The 22,872-nt window shown below is 45.1% G+C and overlaps 1 protein-coding gene across 1 annotated transcript in view; it reads left to right on the top strand.

Moving 5' to 3' along the window:
- Window positions 1-22,272, top strand: part of LOC142208714 (chymase-like) — a 34,907-nt gene extending 12,635 nt beyond the window's left edge. Inside the window, exons 3-5 of the mRNA XM_075277392.1 lie at window positions 2,631-2,766; window positions 12,359-12,619; window positions 22,081-22,272. Of these exons, the coding sequence (XP_075133493.1) occupies window positions 2,631-2,766; window positions 12,359-12,619; window positions 22,081-22,242 (559 nt within the window). The 3' untranslated portion in view covers window positions 22,243-22,272. The remainder of the gene's footprint in view (window positions 1-2,630; window positions 2,767-12,358; window positions 12,620-22,080) is intronic.
- The last annotated feature ends 600 nt before the right edge of the window (window positions 22,273-22,872 follow it).

Below are 22,872 nucleotides of genomic sequence, written 5' to 3'. Positions count from 1 at the left end.
GATATTCGATCAAATAGTCCAATATTGAGGGTCTATTCGAATCGAATATCGAATATTTCACTATTTGCTGATCTCTAGCTGTGAACACTAGCTGTTGGACACCTACACTAGTGTGAACTCAGCCTTATCCTTACAAGGTTCAGATTGGCTGGTGGGGGCCAGTAGGGAAGACAGGAATCCTGACCTGTCAATATATGATTCAGGTATACTCAATCTCCACCAAGGGCGGTAATAGACATCCCTGTCAGGTGTATATGAGTCTGCTGCAGTGGCGTAACTACCGCCATAGCAGCAGAGGCAGCTACCACAGGGCCCGGAACATTAGGGGCCCGGCGACAGCTATCCCTGCTACCCCCGCTCTTATCACAGACAAACTGTTGTAACTGCGATAAGAGCGGGAGAAAGCTTGTAGGACCTGTAGGAGAAGGACCTTGTGTGACGTCAGCCCTCACATGACTAGGTGGGCGTGTCTTTATAGCCCGTGCAGTCCTGGAAGAGAAGGAGAGATGTTCTGCTAGGTACTGAAGGGGAGGGGGAGGGAGATGCAGGATGGAGAGTGTCTGTGTGTAAGTGTGTGTGAGTGTGTATGTGTGTGTGTGAGTGTGTATGTATGTGTGGTGTGGAGGAGGGGAGAGGACAGTGTCCTGATATCTGTGTATTAGGAGGAGAGGTCTGTGTGCTGATATCTGTGTATTAGGAAGAGAGGACAGTGTACTGAGATCTGTGTATTAGGAGGAGGGGGAGGTCAGTGTCCTGATATCTATGTATTAGGAGGAGAGGACAGTGTCCTGATATCTGTGTATTAGGAGGAGTGGGAGGTCAGTGTCAGTAGCTGGATCAGTTCTCTACACATTGTTTGTATTCAGACTTGCCTGCAATTGCTGTTACTAATAACTGTCTAATAGTAGTCAGGGGGCGCTCTGTGTATTGTATTGTATTGAACTGATGGGGGGATGTGAGATGCAGGATGGAGAGTGTGTGTCTGTGTGTGAGTGTGTATGTATGTGTGGTGAGGAGCAACAGTAACCTAGGGGCAGAGATGGAGGGGAGGACATGAAAATGGGGGTAGAGATGAGGGGTGCATGAAACTGGGAGCAGATGGAGGGAGGGCATGAATTGTCACGTGACATCCATGCATTATTAAAGATGGCCAACACCACCAAAGACTGTAGCGGAGCCGGAGACAGGTAAGTAACTTTTTTTTTTATGTCTGTATCTCCCCTCGGTCTCCGATTATTATACTCTGGGGTCTGAAAATACCCCAGAGTATAATAATTGTTCATGGGTGTTCATTATCAGGCATAATCCCATGTGCAGGGGCCACAATGGGGTATAATACTGTGTGCGGGGGAGACAATGGGGTATAATACTGTGTGCAGGGGCCACTATGGGGTATAATACTGTGTGCAGGGGCCACTATGGGACATAATAGAGCGTGCAGGAATGCGGCGTGGGGGGGTCGGTTGCTCGGTCAAGGCCTTCGGTGTCGGTCAAGAAGGGGGGGGCCCATGTCAAAAGTTCGCCACGGGGCCCCACCATTCCTAGTTATGCCACTGGTCTGCTGTCATCATTTATATATTGACATATACAAATGTATGGCATATACATTTGTTTTTACTTTTAGGGAGTTGACATTATCCCTTTATGTTGAGAGTGCCTTATAAATTTCCATTGTGTGCCACATATTTGTCTCCTCAATAAGAGAGCAATGACTTGTGCCTGTATATTTTTTTCCTAAAAATTGTAGGGTTTTTGATTCCTTACAGCCTGCGATTTCTGTATTTTTTCTACATGTTTTGTGCCAAATATTTGTCTCATGGTGTAGCTTGACACTTTTAGTCGATTGGTAATGTCTCAAAATTTTGGAGCTTCTAGAAATACTCCATTTTTATGAAGTTCTGTCCTGCAGATGCATAAATATGTCTAAAGCTACAGTCAAAATATGTAGTTTAAGACAATGCAGAGTTCGACAGTATTGATAAATGTGCCCCACTGGCTGGAAGCATATTATGTTGTTCTATAACCTTGATATACTGCTTAGCATTTGTAGTGCCTTTCAAGATGTTTAACCTTTTCCTAGACCAGTGGTTCTTAACCAGGGTTCGATCGAACCCTAGACCCTATGCACGGTTCATTTTGTGTACCAGTAAAAATACATATACCTATGTCTTGAATTTGGAAAAAAATCATATTTGATTTATCACTAAAGAAGGGTTCGGTGAATGTGCATATGAAACTGGTGGGTTCGGTACCGCAAACAAGGTTGAGAACCACTGTCCTAAGACACTATTTAACCCCATACTATAATTATAGTGTCCCATACAGTATTTTGCCACAATTTTCTTAGTAAGTATCCCCCAATGTATTAAGTGACATATTATACGGTTTCCAAAACATCTATGAAATAAATAGAACGTGGCTAACACTTAACATGTGGTAGAATTGTTGCAAAAACATTTGAGGCTGTTCATCCATCTAAATAGAGCTTGTCAAAATCCATGCTCATGATGCAGAAACAAGCTCATTTTGATGTATTAGTTTTAGCATGTGAAAATATATGTATTGCTACTGTCTACACTTAAAGTTGTATATCAGTGATACTCACTGCAGTGTGTTTTTTTTGTGTACAGAGGAAAGATGACAGTGCTATTGAGTGCTCATAATGTTATGACCAGAAAATATTTCACACTAGAAGTAGAAGTCTGTAATAAAATTCCACACCCAAGTTACAATGACAGTGACTACAATGACATCATGTTACTAAAAGTAAGTAAATTTACACTCTGTTTCAAAATGGCACTACCTTTTTAGTATCAGATAACTGCTATTAAAAACTTCTTGTCACTGGTGTTTTGTACTGTGCATTTACCTTGTTTAGAGATGAGCGAGCAGTGAAATATTCGATTTGAGTAGAACCTCAATATTCGACTATTCAATCGAATATCGAATCCCATTATAGTCTATGGGAAAAAAATGCTCGTTTCAGGGAAATCAAAATTCAACCAATTGACATCTCAGGAAATGATGCCAATGTAACACTCAGGAGGGCCAGGGCTGGTATCACGGGTAATATATCAGATGTGGCCGGCTTTCAGGGGGTCCCTGGGTCCCAAATGTGCACAAAGTCCCCGACTACCCACCCCCACGTGATATCTGACAATGACAACAGACAACCAGGTCTCGGGGGTAGCCGTTGCTCTTTTACTAGCAGGACAAAGTAATACAAATGTACATATGGAGTAATTCTTCACATACAATAGAGCGATCTTTGTAGGTAGTGTCCAATTAAGCAGGTGATAGAGCTTGGAGCAGGAATGCTTTGGATAGTTTAATTAATAGTTGTTTGGGTAGTTAAACTTGTATAGACTTGTAAAGATGGCCTGTATCCAGGGGGTTAGTCCACAACAAACTGGGTACACGTATGTAGAAGAGCAACTAGAATTTGCCAGCAGCGGGAAACCCTCAAATTCTGCCAGACTAGCTATGGGCTTCTTAAATATAAATTTATCCCAAAGACTTACTTGAATAGAGAGATACGTGTAGAAGTCCCAGATGTATGGATAAAACAGGTCCGGCAACTTTAGTGCTTGTAGGCTTGGAGCCTTCTCTGAGGAGAATCTTGAGTACAGAGGAAAATACATCTCTGCTTGGAGTGCCCTGAGACTTGGCTGCCATTTTCAGCTCCACATGTCTGTGTCTACAGCTAGTTCCACACAAAGGACAGGACAAAAGGTCCCCAACCCCCCTAGAGGGGGCTGTAACTCCTCCTCCTCCAGGCCAGTCAAGGGAGCTTGATTGGTCTTGAAGGTCACCTGATCATAATGGACACACCTTCACATTGGCAACTCAAATTACAATGGCAAGTATAGGCAGGTGTAGTTCACAAAAACATCCACAAGATGGCGCATTAATAGACCCCCTGTGTGCTGGCTCTAGTAATATATAGAAGGAATGAAGGGGGAGGAAACTCTTTACCTTATATGCAAATGTCCATACCATCTCGGTCTGCAAGGATTATTAAAGGGAATGGGACGAGCAGTACCGGGACATTACACCAACACCTATGGAATGCAACTTGGACAGCAGGGGAAGCATGCCTGGGGGCATCTAACACGCCCAAGTCCCAGTATTACGCCACTATCACAGTCTACAAACTAGACACTACAAACTCAATATAACCTCTATGGAAAGTGGAAAACTACTTGGAAACCTTCTTTCCTCTACATTAGTATGGACAGAAAGACAAATTTTAAGCTAAAGAAATATTAGCATGCACCCCTTTAAATCACGTTGCCCATGACAAACACAGATGGCATAGGCAAGGGGGAAATCAAACAGCATCCACCCTTAACTGTCATTGTGTATGTGTGTGTGATGTGGTGAGACCTCCAAAAATTACTTTTCTGGCCCTTGAGGTGAGCCCTTCCAAATTAAGTTAGAGGCCCTTAAAGGGGTTGTTCCATCACAAGGATCCTATCTATACTGCTTGTTAATGTGGATGTAAGACTTTTCCTAGATACACTGCTTCAGCAAAACTGCTTTGTTTGTCCACTATCTTACTTTATTCAATTCATTGTTGAAACAGCCCTTGACTTATCTGCTCAAAAGTCAAGTGATGTATCTGCCTGCTCTCAGGGGGGAGGGAGGAAGGGCTAAGTGCAGGGGAGCGAGTCTGTGTATCTAGCTATTCCTGTGTCTACACCACGTGACCTAGGTCCTGCACTCAGATAGGGGAGAGGAGCTGCTTTCATTTCTGAACGTCTTCTGTTCTCCCAGTTGTCAGGCTAGCTAATTCAATTGTGTTCATTATGGCAGAGACAGGCAGTCACTGTATGTAACACAGAATGGAGTTGCTCCTGCCTGTACTTCATAGTCCAATATTGTGCATATAGTGTTTAAGGACCTTTGATGACATCACAGGCCCTTCAGCTGCCCCATAGGATCATGCTATGTGGTGGACGGAGCTACACGTTAATTGGGGGCGGAGCTAAACAGCAGGGTGCATGTGAAACCCCGCCCACCAAATGATGCAAGAAACCAGGAAGAAAGAAGATTTTACAGCAGTGAAGACTGGTGAGTATGCGACGTGGGAATACCCCTTTAAGTTGAGCCATACAAAAATTACTTTTCAGGCCCTTGGGGTGAGCCCTCCCAAACTTAGCTTCAGGCCCTTGGGGTGAGGTGAGCCTTGTAGCAGCAGAGTTTTAGGCCCTTGAGGTGAGTTGAGCCTTGTATCAGCAGAGATTGAAGCCCTTAAGGTGAGTTGAGCCTTGTAGCAGCAGTGATTGAGGCCCTTGAGGTGAGTTGAGCCTTGTACCAGCAGAGATTGAGGCCCTTGAGGTGAGTTGAGTCTTGTAGCAGCAGAGATTGAGGCCCTTGAGGTGAGCCTTAATGGGGTGGTTTTAAATATCGTTTTTCAATGGTGATGGTGGAGGAGGATGAACTGGTGAGCTGGAGCACAAACATGGAACTTCATGTTGGGGAGCTTGACACTAGTGGAGATGCAAATCCTGGGTCAGTCCAGTGGCTGTTCATTTTGATCAGTGTTAGCCGGTCAGCACTGTCAGCTGACAGACGGCTGCGCTTATCGGTGATGATGCTGCGCTGAAGACCCTTTCAGATAGAACGCTGGTGGCAGGGCAGGACAGCACCTCCAAGGCGTAAAGCGCCAGTTTCAGCCACAGATCCAACTTCGACACCCAATACGTGTAGGGCGCAGAGGGATCAGAGAGGCCAGGGCTATGGTCAGCCAGGTACTCACACAACATGCGCCTATACTTTTCCTTCCTGGTGACACTAGGCCCCTCAGTGGCGGTAGGGGGTGCCATTAACGTGTCCCACACCTTGGAGAATGTTCTCCTGGTGAGTGTGGACCAAATGGCGGTTGGTAGCCTCTTGGAAGAACTCTCCTCTATGCCGCCAGCGAAGGTTGATGGAAACATTTCCATCATATTCTGCACCAGATGCTTGTGTTTGTCACTGCAATGTGTTTGTCACTGGAAAAGCAGCCCAACATGAAGTCAGCCATGTGCTGGAGTGGTAATCGGCATGACTTCACTGTCCCCACTGGAATGGTCACTCTCCATTTCCTCCTCTTCCTCCTCCCCATCCACGCTGAAGCAATGGGACGCACTGAATTTCCCCGCTAGCCTCGTGTGTGAGAATGACATCATCTGCCACTTCATCCTCTTCCTCCGTCATTTCACGCTGAGAAGCTGACAGGAGTGTGCTCTGAGTATCTATTTGTGATGGATCTGCTCCTATCCCAGATTCCTCAGTGTGCAATGCGTTATCCCTGATTACGATGAGGGATTCTCACATCACACAGAGGAGCGGGATGGTTACGCTCACTAATTCGTCGTCACAGCTGACACTCTTGGTGGACTCCTCAAAGACGCATAGGATTTCACATAAGTCTGCCATGCATGGCCACTTATGGTTGAAAAACTGAGGGAGGTGACTTTGAGGAACCCTTGGGTTTTGGAGATGGTACTCCATCAAAGCTCTCTGCTGCTCACACACCCTGCTCAACATATGGTATGTTGAGTTCCAGCGTGTGGGGACGTCACACAACAGCCGGTGTTCAGGCAGATTTAGGCATTGCTGGAGGGTATTCAGGCTAGCAGTGGCTACTGTAGACTTACGAAAGTGGGCACACAAGGGCCGCACTTTCACCAGTAGCTCAGGCACATTGGGGTAGGTTTTTAAAAACCTTTGCAACACCAAGTTGAAAACATGGGCCAGGCATGGAACGTGTTTAAGTCTGGCAAGCTCCAGAGCTGCTACCAGGTTCCGGCCATTATCACACACGACCATGCCTGGGCCTAGGTGCAGCGGCGAAAACCACATTGCCATCTCCTCTAGGATGGCATCCCTCACCTCGGGGGCAATGTGTTGTCTGTCCCCCAAGCTGATGAGCTTCAGCACGGCCTGCTGATGTCTCCCCACGTCAGTGCTGCAGCGTTTCCATCTTGTAGCTGGGGTCGATGTTACAGAGGAGGAGGAGGAGGAGGGTTTGTGAAAACCCCTGCTTGGACGGGGAGAGGCAGTAGGCTGCTCCAGTTTGCAACCCGGTTCCAGCCTCGACTACATTCACCCAGTGTGCCGTGAGTGAAATGTAGCGTTCCTGTCCGCATGCGCTTGTCCACGCGTCGGTGGTCAAGTGGACCTTAGTGCAAAGCGCATCGAGGAGGAGCCACTTGCTTGGCATGATTCACGCACATGCGCAGAGACGATATGTGTCGAGTGTGTGGTCCATGACTGATTTATTGTGTGACTTCAGAGGTGCTGTGACTATATCACAGCACCAGAAGGTGACTATTGCTACATTTGTAATTCAATAAGATATATTACAAAGGGTAATGCACTAGGTGCCACACGGTGCTGTTGTTTTGTGTTCTTTTTTAGTGCAAAGCGCAGAACTTAGGGCCTGCCTGATGTTATGGGACACATGTTGGTGCAAGGCAGGGACGGCATACTGGGAGAAGTAGTGACGGCTAGGGACGGCATAGCAAGGTGCCACAGCTGCCATCAGGTCACGGAAGGCCTGAGTCTCCACAAGCCTAAATGGCAACATCTCCAAGGCCAACAGTTTTGAGATGTGACCGTTTAAGGCTTGGGCACGTGGGTGGCTTGCGCTGTACTTCTGCCTGCGATCAAATGCTTGGGAGATGGAGAGTTGCTGGGAAGAGGTGTGTGATGGTGCATGCGAAGGAGCAGAGGCAGGAAAAGGGGAGGATGAAGGTGAAGTCTCCAAAGTGGCAGAGGCAGATGTGGAGGTGTCCTGGCTGGTGGTCTGGACTGCAGCGCCAGCACTGGAAACAGTGGAAGAGGCATTGGCGGCAACACCGGACCACGGTTGTCCTGCGTTTTCTCTCTCCCATTGAGCCCAGTTCTTGCCTTCCAAATGACGGCGCATAGCTGAGGTGGTCAGGTTGCTCTTCTCAGAGCCCCTACTCAGTTTTGAGTTGTACAGTGTGCAAACCACACTCAGTTTGCCCTCCGTGCATATGTTGAAAAATCTGCACATCATTGAGGAACGTGGCCTGGATGGGGGGGGGGGTTGCGAGTGGCTAGGACAGGGAACATATTGGGCCTTGCTGGCTCTGGCCTGGCTTCTCTGAAGCAACTGTCCTCTGCCTCTGGACATGCCTCTGCCTCTAGCCACCTTTTTTGGTGCTGCGCCTGCCTCCACATCTACACTGCTTTCCCCACTAGACATCACCTCTTTCTAGGTCGGATCAATTGCCTTGTCGTCCACCACCTCCTCTTCCAATTCCTCACTCTGCTCCTCCTGCACACTGCACATAACAACAGCCTGCCCTGATGGCAACTGTGTCTCGTCATCATCACTGAGGATGGGAAATTCTGGTTACGAGTCCACAACCACAAAATCGTCAGGAGATGGCGGATGCTCCAGTGGTTGGGCATCAGGACACACAAATTCTTCTGTTAGCTCCTGGGATTCGGGAAGTGGTTGAACAGAGTTGAAGAGTGGAAAAGGACCTGAAAACTGCTCCTGGGAGGGGGCAAGGGTGGGATGACTCTGCTGGGAAGATTGGGCATGTTGGGAAGAAGGAGGGGCAGACTCTTGGATATGAACACGACGGAGGTAGTGGCTGATTGGCTGGTGGAAATGCAGATGAAAGCATTATCTGCTAGCCATTGTAACACCTGTTTCTGGTGCTCAGGGCTCGTCAGCATTGTACCCTGCACCCTGCTTAACGTTGCCATCAAGCCAGGGATTGTGGATGAGCACAATGCTGGCTGCCCCTCACCAGTAGGCATTGGATCCGCAGTAGCTTGACCACGGCCTTGGCCCCCAGCTGCATCTCCATGCCCCCGTCCTCATCCCTTTGCACTAGCCTTACGCATTTCTAGTCTATAGCAGGAGATGGGTAAGATATATAGAGCCCCAAATCCTCTGTATGTTAGAAGTATATGAGCTTAAAACAGCTATATAACAGGAGATGGGAAAGGTATATTGGGGGAAAAGGTGGTACGTAATTGGAGCCCTAACAAGGGCATTTGGGAAAATTATTTGCAAAAAGATTGTATATACTGATGGTGTATATACAATCTCAGGGGTAGATGAAAGTTTAGCTCTTATAAGAGCTGTTGGAGTAAGATTCCTTCCTAAATAATACTAATTGCTAGCTAACCCTGGCAAAACGTCTATCCCTATCTAATTCACAGTCGCATCTGAACAGAATCTAACACCCACTATTCTTATAAATCCGAGGTCACCTGATTTAGCCAGCCAATTACTTTTTCCTTTTTTTTCGATGCCCATGTTGTCCTACTTCCTCTCCCACCTCCCCTGCACAGTTATTGGTGTAAAAAAAACAAACTAATTTTTACTGTGCTTACCGCGTGGTATTTGATCGAGCGCAAATACTTCGAATAACGTAGTATTCGATCGAATACCTGCTCGATCGAATACTATTCGCTCATCTCTAACCTTGTTCCTTTAAAAAAAAAACCACAATATAAAACCGATTACACCTAAAAACTTCTTTTAATAATAATAAAAAAAAGAATTTCTATCGACTATGAGATTGCACATATATCTGTAGTTTTAAGTCAAATTTTTGCAGAAATATAGCAAATTCTGAGGGGTTCACAAACTTTCAAGCACACTTAATTTGTTCATACTAGGGTTCTTTTAGTTATGCTAATTCGGTTCTATACTGTCAGCAGTGGCGTAACTACCGGGGTAGCAGGGGTAACGGCTGCCACAGGGCCCAGGACATTAGGGGCCCAGCGACAGCCGCTACCCCTGTATTTTTTTTTTTTTTTTTCTTAATAGGCCGTTACCTTCTGTGGTTACTCCAGCCAGTAACGGACCATATTTACTTACCGATCCTGGCAGGGGACGGAATCGGTAAGTGACGCTGCGGGCCCCACAAACATCATTATTATACTAGGGGGTCTTTTCAGACCCCCCGAGTATAATGATTGGAGGCCCGGGAGAGGTAAGAGAAAATAAAAAATAGTGTTATTTACCTCTCCGCACTCTACACAGGCATCAGGCCTAGTTGTGTGACGTCCGCACGTCATTAAAGATGGCCGACACCACCGAGGACTGCAGAGGAGTTGGGGATAGGTAAGTGACAGTGTTTTTTATGTTTTTCTCCCCCCAGGTCTCCGATTATTATACTCTGGGGTCTGAAAAGACCCCAGAGTATAATAATTGTTCATGGATGTTCATTATGGGGCATAATACTGTGTGCAGGGGCCACAATGGGGCATAATAGTATGTGCAGTGGCCACTATGGGGCATAATACTGTGTACAGGGGCCACTATGGGGCATAATACTGTGTGTAGGGCCACTATGGGAAATAATACTATGTACAGAGGACACTGTGGGATATAAAATTGTGTGTAGGGGCTACTATGGGGCATAATACTGTGTGCACGGGCCACTATGGGGTATCATAGAGCGAGCAGGAATGGGGCGGGGGTTGGTCAATCGGTCGAGGTCTTCAGTGTTGGTCAAGAAGGGAGGGGGGCATGTCAAAATTTTGCCACGGGGCCCCAACATTCCTAGTTACACCACTGACTGTCAGGTGAGTTGTCTTCAGATAGAACAGACACCCTACCATTGCCTACTGGACAGTAGACATGCAATTTAACATTTTGGGTGCTGAAAGCTGAAAAAATTTCAACTATGCCAAAATTAGTGGAGTGGCAACTATTGAACGATGTAGAGTTTGATTTGAAGAAGGTGGTGAAAGGTCCTCTTTAAGTCAATGTGCAGACCTTAGCTTCATCAAAGAAATGCACGTTTTCAGGAGTTAACCTAGCCTCTCTGCTGCCTGAGGCAAACTATAGAAAACCACCCCCTCCCTAAACATAAAAACCTGACCCTGCAATCTTTGGTTGCATGATGGAGCCCCTCTAATTGAAATTATATGTAATGTCCCACATTTACAGATCAAAAAGTACCTTTATTTTCCTCCGCACTGTATAATGCCCCCTGCACCTACCCCTACAGTATACTGCCTCACTTTACTGTCTCCCACACAGTATACCACGACTTTTACTAGCCCAAGCACATAATATGGTCCCTACACAGTATATGACCCCTGTTTTGACAGCTCTCACACATTATCTGGACCCTTTTTTTGGCCTCTACACAGTATATGGCTCCCACAAAGTGGCAAGTGGGAAAACATTCCAAATGCACTGAAAGTAATGGCGTTGTACCTATTAAAGTATGCACACAATTCTAGACAGTGGAAGTGGTGAAAGGTCCTTTTAAGCAACTACCTATTGGATTATTCTAATAGGCAGTGGCTGATAATATACTCACCCATCCACGCTCCTGTCCAGGCCAGCCTTCACTACAGCCTTTAGGCTATGCTGCAGATTATGTCACAATGCCTAAAAAAGCCCTGGCGTTTTTCAGCGTTGCAGCACCGCCTAAAGGTGGCAGTTGAGGTTAGCCTGCAAAGGAACATTGATGGGTGTGTAAATTATTGTCTGCTACCTATTGAAATAAACCAATATATAGTAGCCGATTACAACAGAATGCCACCCACTAGTTTATGGCAGGAGGCACCACATGAGACCATCGTCTCTGGTCATCTTATGGCAGATATACCCCTGTGGGTACTGGAAACACTAGAAATGAGTCTGATGAGAACAGCAGACTTAACGCTTGGTATATACTTTGATATTCTGAAAAACAGCCTTAGGGCGGGCTCACACCAGTGCCCAATCGCCATTATGCAGGTTTCCGTTTTCTGTCGGCAGAAGACGGAAACCGGCATTCAGTGTCTGCCGGTGAGTGCCTGTGAGTGTATTCTGCTCTCCGCGGCGAAACCGTTTTTTATTAACCGGACACAAAGTCGATCATACAGGACATGCAGGTTAAAAAAAAAGGTTTTGCCACTCACCGGCGCTCACGGGGGGACATTTTTCAAACCCATTCAAATGAATGGGTTTGAAAACTGCCTGTTGGTTTCTGTCACCCGTCCAGTTTCTGGGGCAGGAAATGGAAACCTGCATAACGGAGATTGGGCGCTGGTGTGAAGCCGCCCTTAGTTATGAGATGCTAGGGCTTTAGTGCCCCCCCCTCCCCCAAACCTGCTGACATGTTCCCTTTTATATTGTAGCCTAGAAACAATGGTGCCTACAGCACTTTACACCAAATACCTATTTCCAGGATCCTAAGTTATGGATTTTGAATTCTTATACAACAACATTCCTGTGCTAACAATTGGTGTTTTTTTCTGTTGTCATTGAGCTCTATGCAATGCAGAGGATTGTAACGGGAAATGAAAAGCAACTCAAATTGTATGCTATACAGTAAGTGTTTGTTAACTGAACATTTTGTTTTTTTCTTTTGTAAAGTTGAAAAAGACAGCGGTTCTAAATAGATACATCTCTCCCTGGCCGATTACACAAATCAAAAGCAGTGTGATTCCTGGAGTTGTCTGCACTGTGGCTGGATGGGGTGCATTTCAAAGATATAATGACAAGCCATCACTATTACTACGTAAAGTTGATCTAAAAGTGGTTTCTACAGAAACATGTTCCAAGGCTTATCCAAAAATTGATGTCAATAATTTCATCTGTGCTGGAGAGGAAAAGGAGGACAAAAGAACCGGTGAAGTGAGTATTTATGTATATAACAGGTCATATATAATTTTTATACATTTGTAATACATATTATGTATAAATGCATACAGTAAAATGTATTGTAACTCACAGTACCCACATGAATAGTCACCACAGCATTCCTATATATTAAAGGGGTTATCCAGTTTCTAAGATTGATGGACTATCCTTAGGATCTTGGGGGTCTGACACCTGGAACCACTACAGATCACCCGTACCAAGGTTATGGGGTATCGCTGGAGTACCCACTCTCGTCATTACAGTTTTTATAGCAAGTGAGCCACATGGCTCTCCTGCGATACCTCAATACCAGTGATCAGCTGAGACCCCAGGTGTCGGAACCCCTACAGATCTATTATTGATACCCTACCCCAACGACAGGCCATAAGTCTTAGAAACTGAATAACCCCTTTAAGTGTGTACACATAAAATCATTGCTATTTGGTGCAGTCCAATATAAAAACGGAGATGGATTTTATTTTGTTTTTATATATATATCATCCAGAACATAACGTTTTTAATGTCAAGGTACAAAGTTATTTAAAATCATTGCAGTACACAACAAACTTTTATCTATTCTCCCCTATGAAAGCTCCATGTTCATGGCTATGTTACAATTCTGTGTACAAGCCATGCATTTTGTGCCACGGCCGTAATTAGAGATGAGCGAAGATTTAAAAAATTTTATTCTGCCACTTTGCTGGATTTTGCCAAAAATTTGATTCTTTTCTAATTAATTTGCAGCCAATAGCATTAAAAACCAGCTACTTCCTTTCTGCAGAGAGCAGGTTATAGTGGTGTAGAACATTGAATGAAGAATGCAGTCTACTGTGATAGTCAAACAATACAGTGAGTGAGAATGACACGCACATGACAGGCTTCACTATTAGAACCACTGTAAACTTCACTTATTTGGCTAGTTACAGGAACAAAACTAACCAAATAACTCAAGTGTGAACTCAGCCTTACACAACAATGTTAGTGCCAGGTATAAACAACCGTACAGAGGCTGAAGATCCTACTGTAGTGTGAAAGAGCACACTCCTTTGACACCCTTGTCTGCTGATTTCACACAGATGTCTACAGAACCTATTCTAGTAAATACTTATACAAGTAAAGCCCCCTTGACAGAGTGGAGAGGGCGTCACAGTGACATGACAACATAGTGTTGAGGTGGCAGCAGCCTAAGGAGGCCACAGAGTGACAAGGTGATATAATGTGAAGGTAGCAACATCCTTAGGCAGCCATACAGTTCCCAGTAACAGAGTAGGGAGCTGGCAGCATCGTGGGAAGTCCATGCAGTGACCCAGTGGCAGAGTGAATAAGTGGCAGCAGCCTTAAGAGGCCATACAGTGACCCAGTGGCAGAGTGTGGAGGTGACAGCAGCGTGAGGAAGCCGTAAACTGACCCAGTGGCAAGATGAGCAGGCGGCAGCAGCATGAGGAGGCCATACAGTTACCCAGTGGAAGAGTGGGGAGGTTGCAGGAGCCTTAGGAGGCCATACAGTGACCCAGTGATAGAGTTAGGAGGTAGCAGCAGCGTGAGGAAGCCATAACATTAAAGTTACACAGGGGAGTACCTATGTTCGCTTAGATCATCAAGAAATCATTTATTTATTTATTTTCTGTTCATATAGTCAATCCAACATATGGAGGGTTGAATTCTAATAGGTCGAAATGTCACATATCAGCCTATGTTGTGGGAAGCCCATTTTTCCGCGGCAACTCAAGGAGGGTGTGCTTGGCGGTGTAAGAGTGGCCATACAGTGACCCAGTGGCAGAGTGTGGAGGTGGCAGCATCATGAGTAGGCCACAGAGTGGCAAGCTGATATAATGTGGAGGTAGCAATAGCTTTAGGAGGCTATACAGTGACCCAGTGGCAAAGTGTGGAGGCAGCAGCAGTGTGAGGAGGCCAAAGAGTAGTAAAGTGATATAATGTGGAGGCAGCAACATCATGAGGAGGTCACAGAGCAGCAAATAATGTGGAGGTAGCAACAGCCTTAGGAGGCCATACAGTGACCTGGTGGCAGACAGAGGAGGTGGCAGCAGCGTGAGGAAGTCATACAGTGGCCCAGTGGCAGAGTGGGGAGGTTGAAGCAGCCTTAGAAGGCCATACAGTTACCCAGTGCAGAGTGTGGAGGCGGCAGCAACTTAAGGAGATCACAGAGTAGCAAAGTGATATAATGTGGAGGTAGCTACAACTATAGGAGGCGATACAGTGATCAGTGACAGAGTGTGGTGAGGCAGCATTGATCATGTAATCTGCTGCATCAGGCATTGGTGGGTTGAAATCCTGGCTGATCTATAGCTGATTCATCTTCACAAAAGTCATCAGCGACTTTAGACTCAGGCTGCTGCTGATGAAGCCGATACTGCTTCTACCACCCCCACCCCCTCCCACAGCTGCGATGCCAGTGCAAGTTGCCATGATTGCATTGACCCACTGTAAAACAGAATGTGCTTTTTTTTCCACATGCTGAATGCCATAAAATTGAAAACCGTAAGAGAATGGGTTTATTGCTTTCTTTTCCCATTCAATCTATTCTGATTTTTTTCCAGCTTGCCAGTACATTGCCCAAAATATTAAATGGAGCAATTTTGAAATACAATTTTTTCCCAAATAAAAATAAATCCTCATATAGCTCTATGAATAGAAAATAAAGTTATCATTTCTTGCGGTACAGTTTAGCAATATATTACATTCCATTTTACAGGCAACTAAGAGAGATAAGTTTATCTGTGTAAAAGAATAGGAATTTCTCTTACCACTTACACCAGTGGAAGCTAACTTTTACTGCCTGCCTAAAGTCCACCAAGACCTGTCGCCTCTAAGAAGGAGGCCGATAGTCTCACGTAATATATTGCTAATCTCTACCATTGGATTTCACAACAAGACACAATAATTTTCCTTCTGGAGGAGAAGGGTCTCACACATAGAAACGTATTGAACATCCATCAGAACCACATTTTCCCCTTTATCCGCCAGCTTTATCACTAGCTCCCTATCTCACTCTAGATTACATTGGGCCAGCATCATCAATGTGTTTGTGAATATGTTTTTTGAGGTTTTTATCAGAAAATTATAGTAAGGTCCCCTAATGATAGGTGCCAATGCACCCTAAAACTCTTAGGGACAATATATGTGTTTTTGTTGAGGGTACAGCTTGGGACTGCCCTTGTCAGGGCGGGAATCATTTTGGGGATACAGGGACAACACCCCAGGGAGAGCCTAGGGACTGTCTTAGCACCCATGACTCTGCATTCACCGTTGCATCCATGTGACTACAGTTTGGGTAAGATCTGACCAACTTCTTCCTTAGTAACTTGTTATCCCGGTTATTTGATATGCTATCTTGCTGACCCTGCTGATATTAGGTTCATTATCCTGATATTTTGAGTACCATTGTTTGGCATGTTTTTATTTATGTGTGATTTTAGAGGTATTTATTAAATGTTAAAGGGATTCTATCACTAAAATCCCTTTTTCTACAAAGACTATGTCAGAATAGCCTTTATAAAGGCTATTCTTCTCCTACCTTTATTATTCTGTTCTGCGCTGCCGTTTCTGTGAACTTTCTTTTTTCTTCCGTATGCAAATGAGTCTTCAGAAAGCACAGAGGGTGTTCCCAATTTTCTCAAAAAGCACAGGGGGTATTCCCTGTGCTCGCCTAAGACTCTCCAGTGATGGCTCTTTCTTCTTCTCCTGATGCCTCTCCCTGTGTCATCGGCTGCACCATCAGCCGGTAGAGCTGACTGAACATGTCTGTTTCTTCATTTTCCTGTGGCCTCTTACACGAGCATCCATTCAGCCACAGAAAAACGGCCGAACTGACATGTGCAGTTGGCTCTGCCAGCTGATGACGTGGCAAAGAGGCAGTCAGGAGAAGAAGAAAGGTGTTCATGGAGAGTCTTCGGAGAGCACAGGGGGCACCCCCTGTGCTTTTTGAGCAAAAGCGGAATGCCACCTGTGCTTTCTGAAGACTCATTTGTATGTGGAAGAAAAAAGAAAATTTTCAAAAACGGCAGCAGAAACGGCAACGATCAGAATAATAAAGGTGGTTTTTGTAGAAAAAGGATTCTAATGATAGGATCCCATTAAGTTTTAATATTGGTTTATCAGTGCTTTTTTTGTGAATTTGGTAATCCTGATGTGATTTTGACATTGTCCTCTCATATTGCTAGGCTTTTGTCGCTTTGAACTGCCTATTTGCTTATAATTAGTTAATATAATCCTTTAATAGTCCCACAGTGGGGAAATTACAGTATGTTACAGCAGCATAGTAATACAGATACAGGATAATACACAGTAATATAATAGACAGATATGCTGAGAAGAGAAGATATGTTAGGAGTCAAAAGCAGCTAAGGAAGAGAAGAAAGAAAGAAGGGAGACTTCAGAATCATTTAGTTTTCTGTGCAGAGTGATCTTCGCTTGGTCTGATGTAGATTATGTAGCCTGATCGCGATTGGAAGGAAGGACTTGCGATAGCGCTCCTTCTCATACTTGGGGTGAAGCAGTCGTTCACTTACAGTCCTCCCAAGTGCCATCAAGGTCTCGTACATGGGGTGGGATTTGTTCTCCCGCATGGAGGTCACCACGGACAGTGTCCTTCTGTCACCCACCACCTGTACTGGGTCCAAGGGGCTCCCCAGGACAGAGCTGGCCCTTCTGATCAACCTGTCAAGTCTATTTCTGTCCCTGGTTGATATACTGCTCCCCAGCAGGCCACACTGAAAAATATGGCTGAAGCAACCACATAGTTAAAAAAGGTCCTAAGAAGTGTCCCCTGGACTCCGAAGGCCCTCAGCCTCCTGAGCAGGTAGAGTCTGTTCTGACCCTTTCTGAGTAACACATCCAGGTGATCATCCCAGTCTAGTTTATTATTGAGGAGCACACCCAGGTACTTATAAGTCTTGACTATCTCAATGCATGTTCCTTGGATCTCCACTGGGATCGGAGCACTCCATAGTCTTCCCAGAATTAATCCTGAGGTGGTTCTGCTGGCACCTTTCAATAAAATCTCAGTTTAAAGGGGCTCTATCACTAGGAAAAGTCATTTTTAACTAATCACATCTTTGCATAGCCTTTAGAAAGTCTATTCCACACCTACCTTTAGTATGTAGATTGCCTCAGTGGTTTCTGAATAAGTCCGTTATTATTCATATGCTAATTACACAGGTGCACGATACATCGTGCACACCTCTTCCTGTTGTTTTCTATGGGAGACTGCTGCTGCTGCTACTGATGACTCAGCTTCCTGTTTGCCTCACACACATAGGAGATAATAGGAGGGAGGAGGTTGCTGGGAACTTCCTGAGCTGGCTGGAAGCTTATTAGCATATGAATAAATACGGACTTATTCAGACACCACTGAGGCAATCTACATACTAAAGGTAAGTGTGAAGTAGCATTTATAAAGGCTATGCAAAGATGTGATTAGTTAAAAATGACTTTTCCCAGTGATAGAGCCCCTTTAAGTCTCTGTATTTCCTATCGTCGCCATCAGTGATAAGGCCTACTATAGCAGAGTCATCGGAGTACTTCTGTAAGTAATAGCTGGATGAGCTGTGCCTAAAGTCAGCAGTGTACAGTGTGAAGAGAAATGGGGCAAGAACTGTACCTTGTGGTGCCCCCGTACTACAGATCACAGTGTCAGACACATAGTCCCGGGCTCTCACATACTGAGGGCGGTTTGTCAGGTAGTCTAGTATCCAGTTGGACAGATGGTGGTCCACTCCAGTATGTTAAATGCCCATCATCAAAGATTGAACACAGACATTGTCACCAGGTCCTTGCTATGTAGAAGAACAAAGACATGGTGGCTATGGCACATGCTCAGCTCATGAGCCAGAGCCATTTTTTAACACCCAACATCTACCATACATGTACTGTACATTGGAAGTCATGAAAGGGTTAATGTCAAGGACGGGATTGATATTAGCTATATTCACAGGGTTTTCACATACTATCTTTGTTTTCTGAGCATGGAATATAAGCACATCATTTTCAATGTATTTACATTTTTATTTAGCTCCTTAATGCTCTGCACAATGCTATTTCTTTGCGCTGTGCAACGCTGTGCAGTTAGGGGTTTTCCTGTTTCAGATCAATATTGAATATGTTATTGTTTGTAAAATGAAAAGTCATACAATTTTCCAATATTCTTTCCTCCATCAATTCCTCACGGTTGATACAGAAAGTATATTGGGGGGGCATGGCCTGCAACCTGATGAGGTAGGACACATTCTGGCTCTGCTCCTGCCCGGCATGTTTTTTAAAAGGACCTATCTGCGCTCCAGTCATCCTTCCATGGGGAAGAAGGGGCCTAGCAGCCCACTCTAAGCAGCAGGGGATCTCCTCCTTCCTTGTCCCCCTGGCTTCCTCCATACAGCCTCTCACGCGGCGCCCAACGCTGGCCTGAAGTCTTCTGCCTGGCCTCCTGCGGACTCTTCAGGTGCCCCGATGCCCTCTGCTGCTCTCCGGACCGTTATTCCGCCTGGTCCCCAGATGCTGGACCCTGTAAAGCCCTCAGGTGAGCCGACCCCCATCGGGACCCTGCACTCCAAAATGGCGTTGCCGGAGGTGCCTGTTCATGCAGTGCCTCAGATACAGGTGGAACATGGCGCTGGCCCCTCTGGACAACCACCTGTCCTTCTTCCTCCTCATATGCCCCCATTCTCCTCTGCACTCCTGGACAGAGATTCATTTGCACCTGTGCCTGCTAGCAGCTCTGAAGCTGTGAAGGTCTCCACTGCAGTTGCTCTCCCCCCCCCCCCCCCCCCCAGACACAGCACCTACAACAAGAGACAGTCTCCCCTGCACACTCCTGGGGGCCTGAAATGGATATTGGGGCTACACCTTCATTATCCCCCTATGCTGCAATATCTCCTCATTCCTCACCTCCAGCCTCACAGTCCCAACATGTACAGATGGCTGCTTCTCCTCCCTCCTCTCCTCCGACTCAATGGCTACAGTTTCTCTCTCAATCTCTGGTGGCTGAGGTTACTGCAGCCTGCTGCAAAGAAATACAATACGTACAGAGATTCGGGCTGAAATTTCGGCTCTTTGCCAAGACCTTCACCACATTGCTTCCCGAGTTGAGACGCTCTGAGGACGACCATGACCAGACTCGCACCTACGTTTCCCATTTGCAGGACTCGGTCACGTTTCAGTTTCAATTGTCACTTGATCTTCAGCGCCATGCGGAGGACTTGGACAATAGAGGTAGGAGAAATAATATTCGTGTTAAAGGTCTCCCAGAGGCCACGCATGAAGAAGACTTGCCCACCACCTTAGAGGCTATCTTTAATTCGATCCTTCAGTAGCCTCCCACCCACAAGATTAAATTTGACCGGGCGCATAGGGCTCTGCGACCTAAGGGCACCGGACTCATATCAAGGGATGTTATTTGCTGTGTCCATGACTTTACGTTGAAAGAAGTGATCCTATCAAAGGCCAGAGCTCTAAAGGATATTGATTTTGATGGGGCAAAACTACAACTTTATCAAGACTTATCCTGGATAATCCTGCAGAAACGGCGGCACTTCCGTCCTCTTCTCCACTTGCTACAGGAACGCCAGATTCCATACCGGTGGGGCTTCCCTTTTTCCCTGTCTGCTAGGCTTAACGGACTCACTACCACTCTGCGTTCCTACTCAGATCTCCAGCAGTTCTGTTCTATTTTGGACATTGCCCCCCCCCCCCCTGAATATGCCCGACTGGGAATTGACTGCTCCTCCTCCACCTTTGCCTCGGGCATGGTCCCAGCCGAAGTCTAAGAAGAGACTGCTCCATCCAACTGGTGTAGCTGCCCAACGTCACCGGGTGGATCTCCCACCCCCACCGCGCTGACTGCTGTTTTCTTATCCTGTTTTCTTTATCTTCAGCTTCATCCTCAACTTGGTTTCCTCTCTCTAATGAGAGATGACGACTGCCTTGGGATTATTCTTTGGTTTATTAAGATGTGTACCTTTCTTCCCCCTTTTATAAGGTCCTTTACTTTTATTGTTTCTCTTAAGTGGTATATCACAGGCAGGGTGGGAGGATGTACTCCTCTCTACCCTCTACAGTTAATTTGTGTGGTCCGTCTACAGATGCTCCCCCCTTGCTTCCCCTTCTTAGGGGCTTATTCCAGCTGTGGGCTCTATTTTTGAGCCCTTTTGGTTGCTATACTTCAATCTATTTTGTTGATTGATTGTTGCCCCTGGTCAGGAGACTTAGTCCTGTCCATGATACAGTTTTATCCTTATTTGTAAAAATGTTTAATAAAAATTACAGTTAAAAAAAAAAGAAAGTATATTGGAAAATTTCATAACTTTTCACCCGTATGTTCATCACATCACCATGGACTGATTTTTATCCACTGGTAGTAAGCAGAATGAATGACAGCAAACAGAGATCTAGAAAACTATGATGAATTGATACAGAAAGTAAAATGATACATTTTGTTTTGTTTTTTGTTTTTTTTTTATTATAAATTCTTTATTTATAATAGGAACTTCAAAAAACAGGGAGAACCAAATAAAACATCACAAAACAGCAAACAGCACAAAGCAATAATACAGGTGGGCCCAATAAACCAAGAAGGGACCGTCTGCAGAGCAGAACGGGGCGAGCAATATAAAGGCATGACAGTTCAAATACAATTGAGTAAGAGAAAACACCCCGAAACTGTCCCACGAACAGGAGAAGGAGAAGGGGAAGGGGGGGGGGGAGAAGAGAGGGGAGGGGGTTAGAGGGATAAAGTAGAAACTGGGGAAACCCCGACCCCCGGCTACGGAGAAACCGGCTTGTCACATAGTCTCAAGACAATGATACATTTTTTAACTTTTTATGTTTGTCTCTTAATATTGGTCTGGAACTTGACCTCCCCTTTAGTAAAATCTGATCAAAACAATATAAACAGTATATGGTACCAACTAAAAGTACAACTTGTTGTGCTAAGAGGTCCTCATATGGCTATGTTGACAAAAAAATAAAGATATTTAGAATTTTGGAAGGCAGAGAAGGATAATATGAAAAAAAGTTGCTGAACCCAATCTACCCTGCGCCCTAAGGGGTAGTTCACATGGAGTAAACTGGCGTGTATTTTGGCGTGTAATTTTACACGTGTAAAATAAGACTCCCATTGACTTCAATGACATTTTACACGTGTAAAATTACACACCAAAATACACGCCAGTTTACTCCGTGTGAACTACCCCTAAAGGTTTTTTTAAAAAAATAAAAAGAAGCCATGCAGGGTCCATATTAGTGAGGATGGATGTCCATTAAAGTCTACAATAGGGGTTGATGGGAAAAAACACACATATGTCCTTTGTTTTCTAACTGTTTTTCACAACATAACCATAATATCAAAATGTCCTATGTACTGTATGTGGAAACCACGGACTGCTTACACGCAGGATAGCCTGCTCTGTATGTTGTTTTTCACACTGAGCATCTCTTTTTGACAGGGGGATTCTGGAGGTCCATTATTCTGTGGTGCGTATCTTTCTGGAATTGTACAAGGTGGACGACCAAATAGAAAACCACCATCACTATTCACAAAAGTCTCTACCTATGGATCCTGGATCAATCATATAATGAAAAATGGAAAGTGCAAGCTTTATACATAACAATTCATCACACTGAACACAATATTGAAAGAAACAAGTAAAATGATAACGACTTTTACAAAATGCATGTAAAAAAAAAAAAAAAATTCAATGCTTTGCTACTTTATATTGCTTGCTACATACTGTATGTCTATAACTTACCAAATAAAGCATAAAAAGTATTGGAGTAGTACATTGGTTATGTGGTTTGCAAAGAACTTTATACAACAGGACAGCAGTGACCATGGGTCTGTACAGGGCCTGGTGTCAGCACCTGGCAATCCCAAACAGATGCCAGGCCCCACGGGGTTCGATGCAGCCTCTGCACGGTGAAGACATCCGTTTTATTAACACACAGCCTTATAGTCAGTCTCTTCCCTTGCCAAACTTGCTGTTTCTGCAACCACCTGTATGATAATGTTTTGCCTCTCTGACCTCTCACCCCTCTGTTGCTACTGTCTTCACCAAGTGATATAGTACTTCTATAACTGACCTGCAGACGCTGGACAGCTGGATAAGCAGTGAAGGTTTTAATCATATTGTGTCCTACTAATTTTATAAATGTGAAAATTTGTGTGTTTAGATGTTTGGATGTTTGTGTGTTTGGATGTTTGTGTGTTTGGATGTTTGTTCCTCAGTCACTCAAAAACG

The sequence above is a fragment of the Leptodactylus fuscus genome, chromosome 1 (assembly GCF_031893055.1).
Source record: "Leptodactylus fuscus isolate aLepFus1 chromosome 1, aLepFus1.hap2, whole genome shotgun sequence".
Classification (NCBI taxonomy): domain Eukaryota; kingdom Metazoa; phylum Chordata; class Amphibia; order Anura; family Leptodactylidae; genus Leptodactylus; species Leptodactylus fuscus.
Note: the sequence above shows the minus strand (reverse complement) of the source record. Positions and strands in the feature narration are given on the sequence as shown.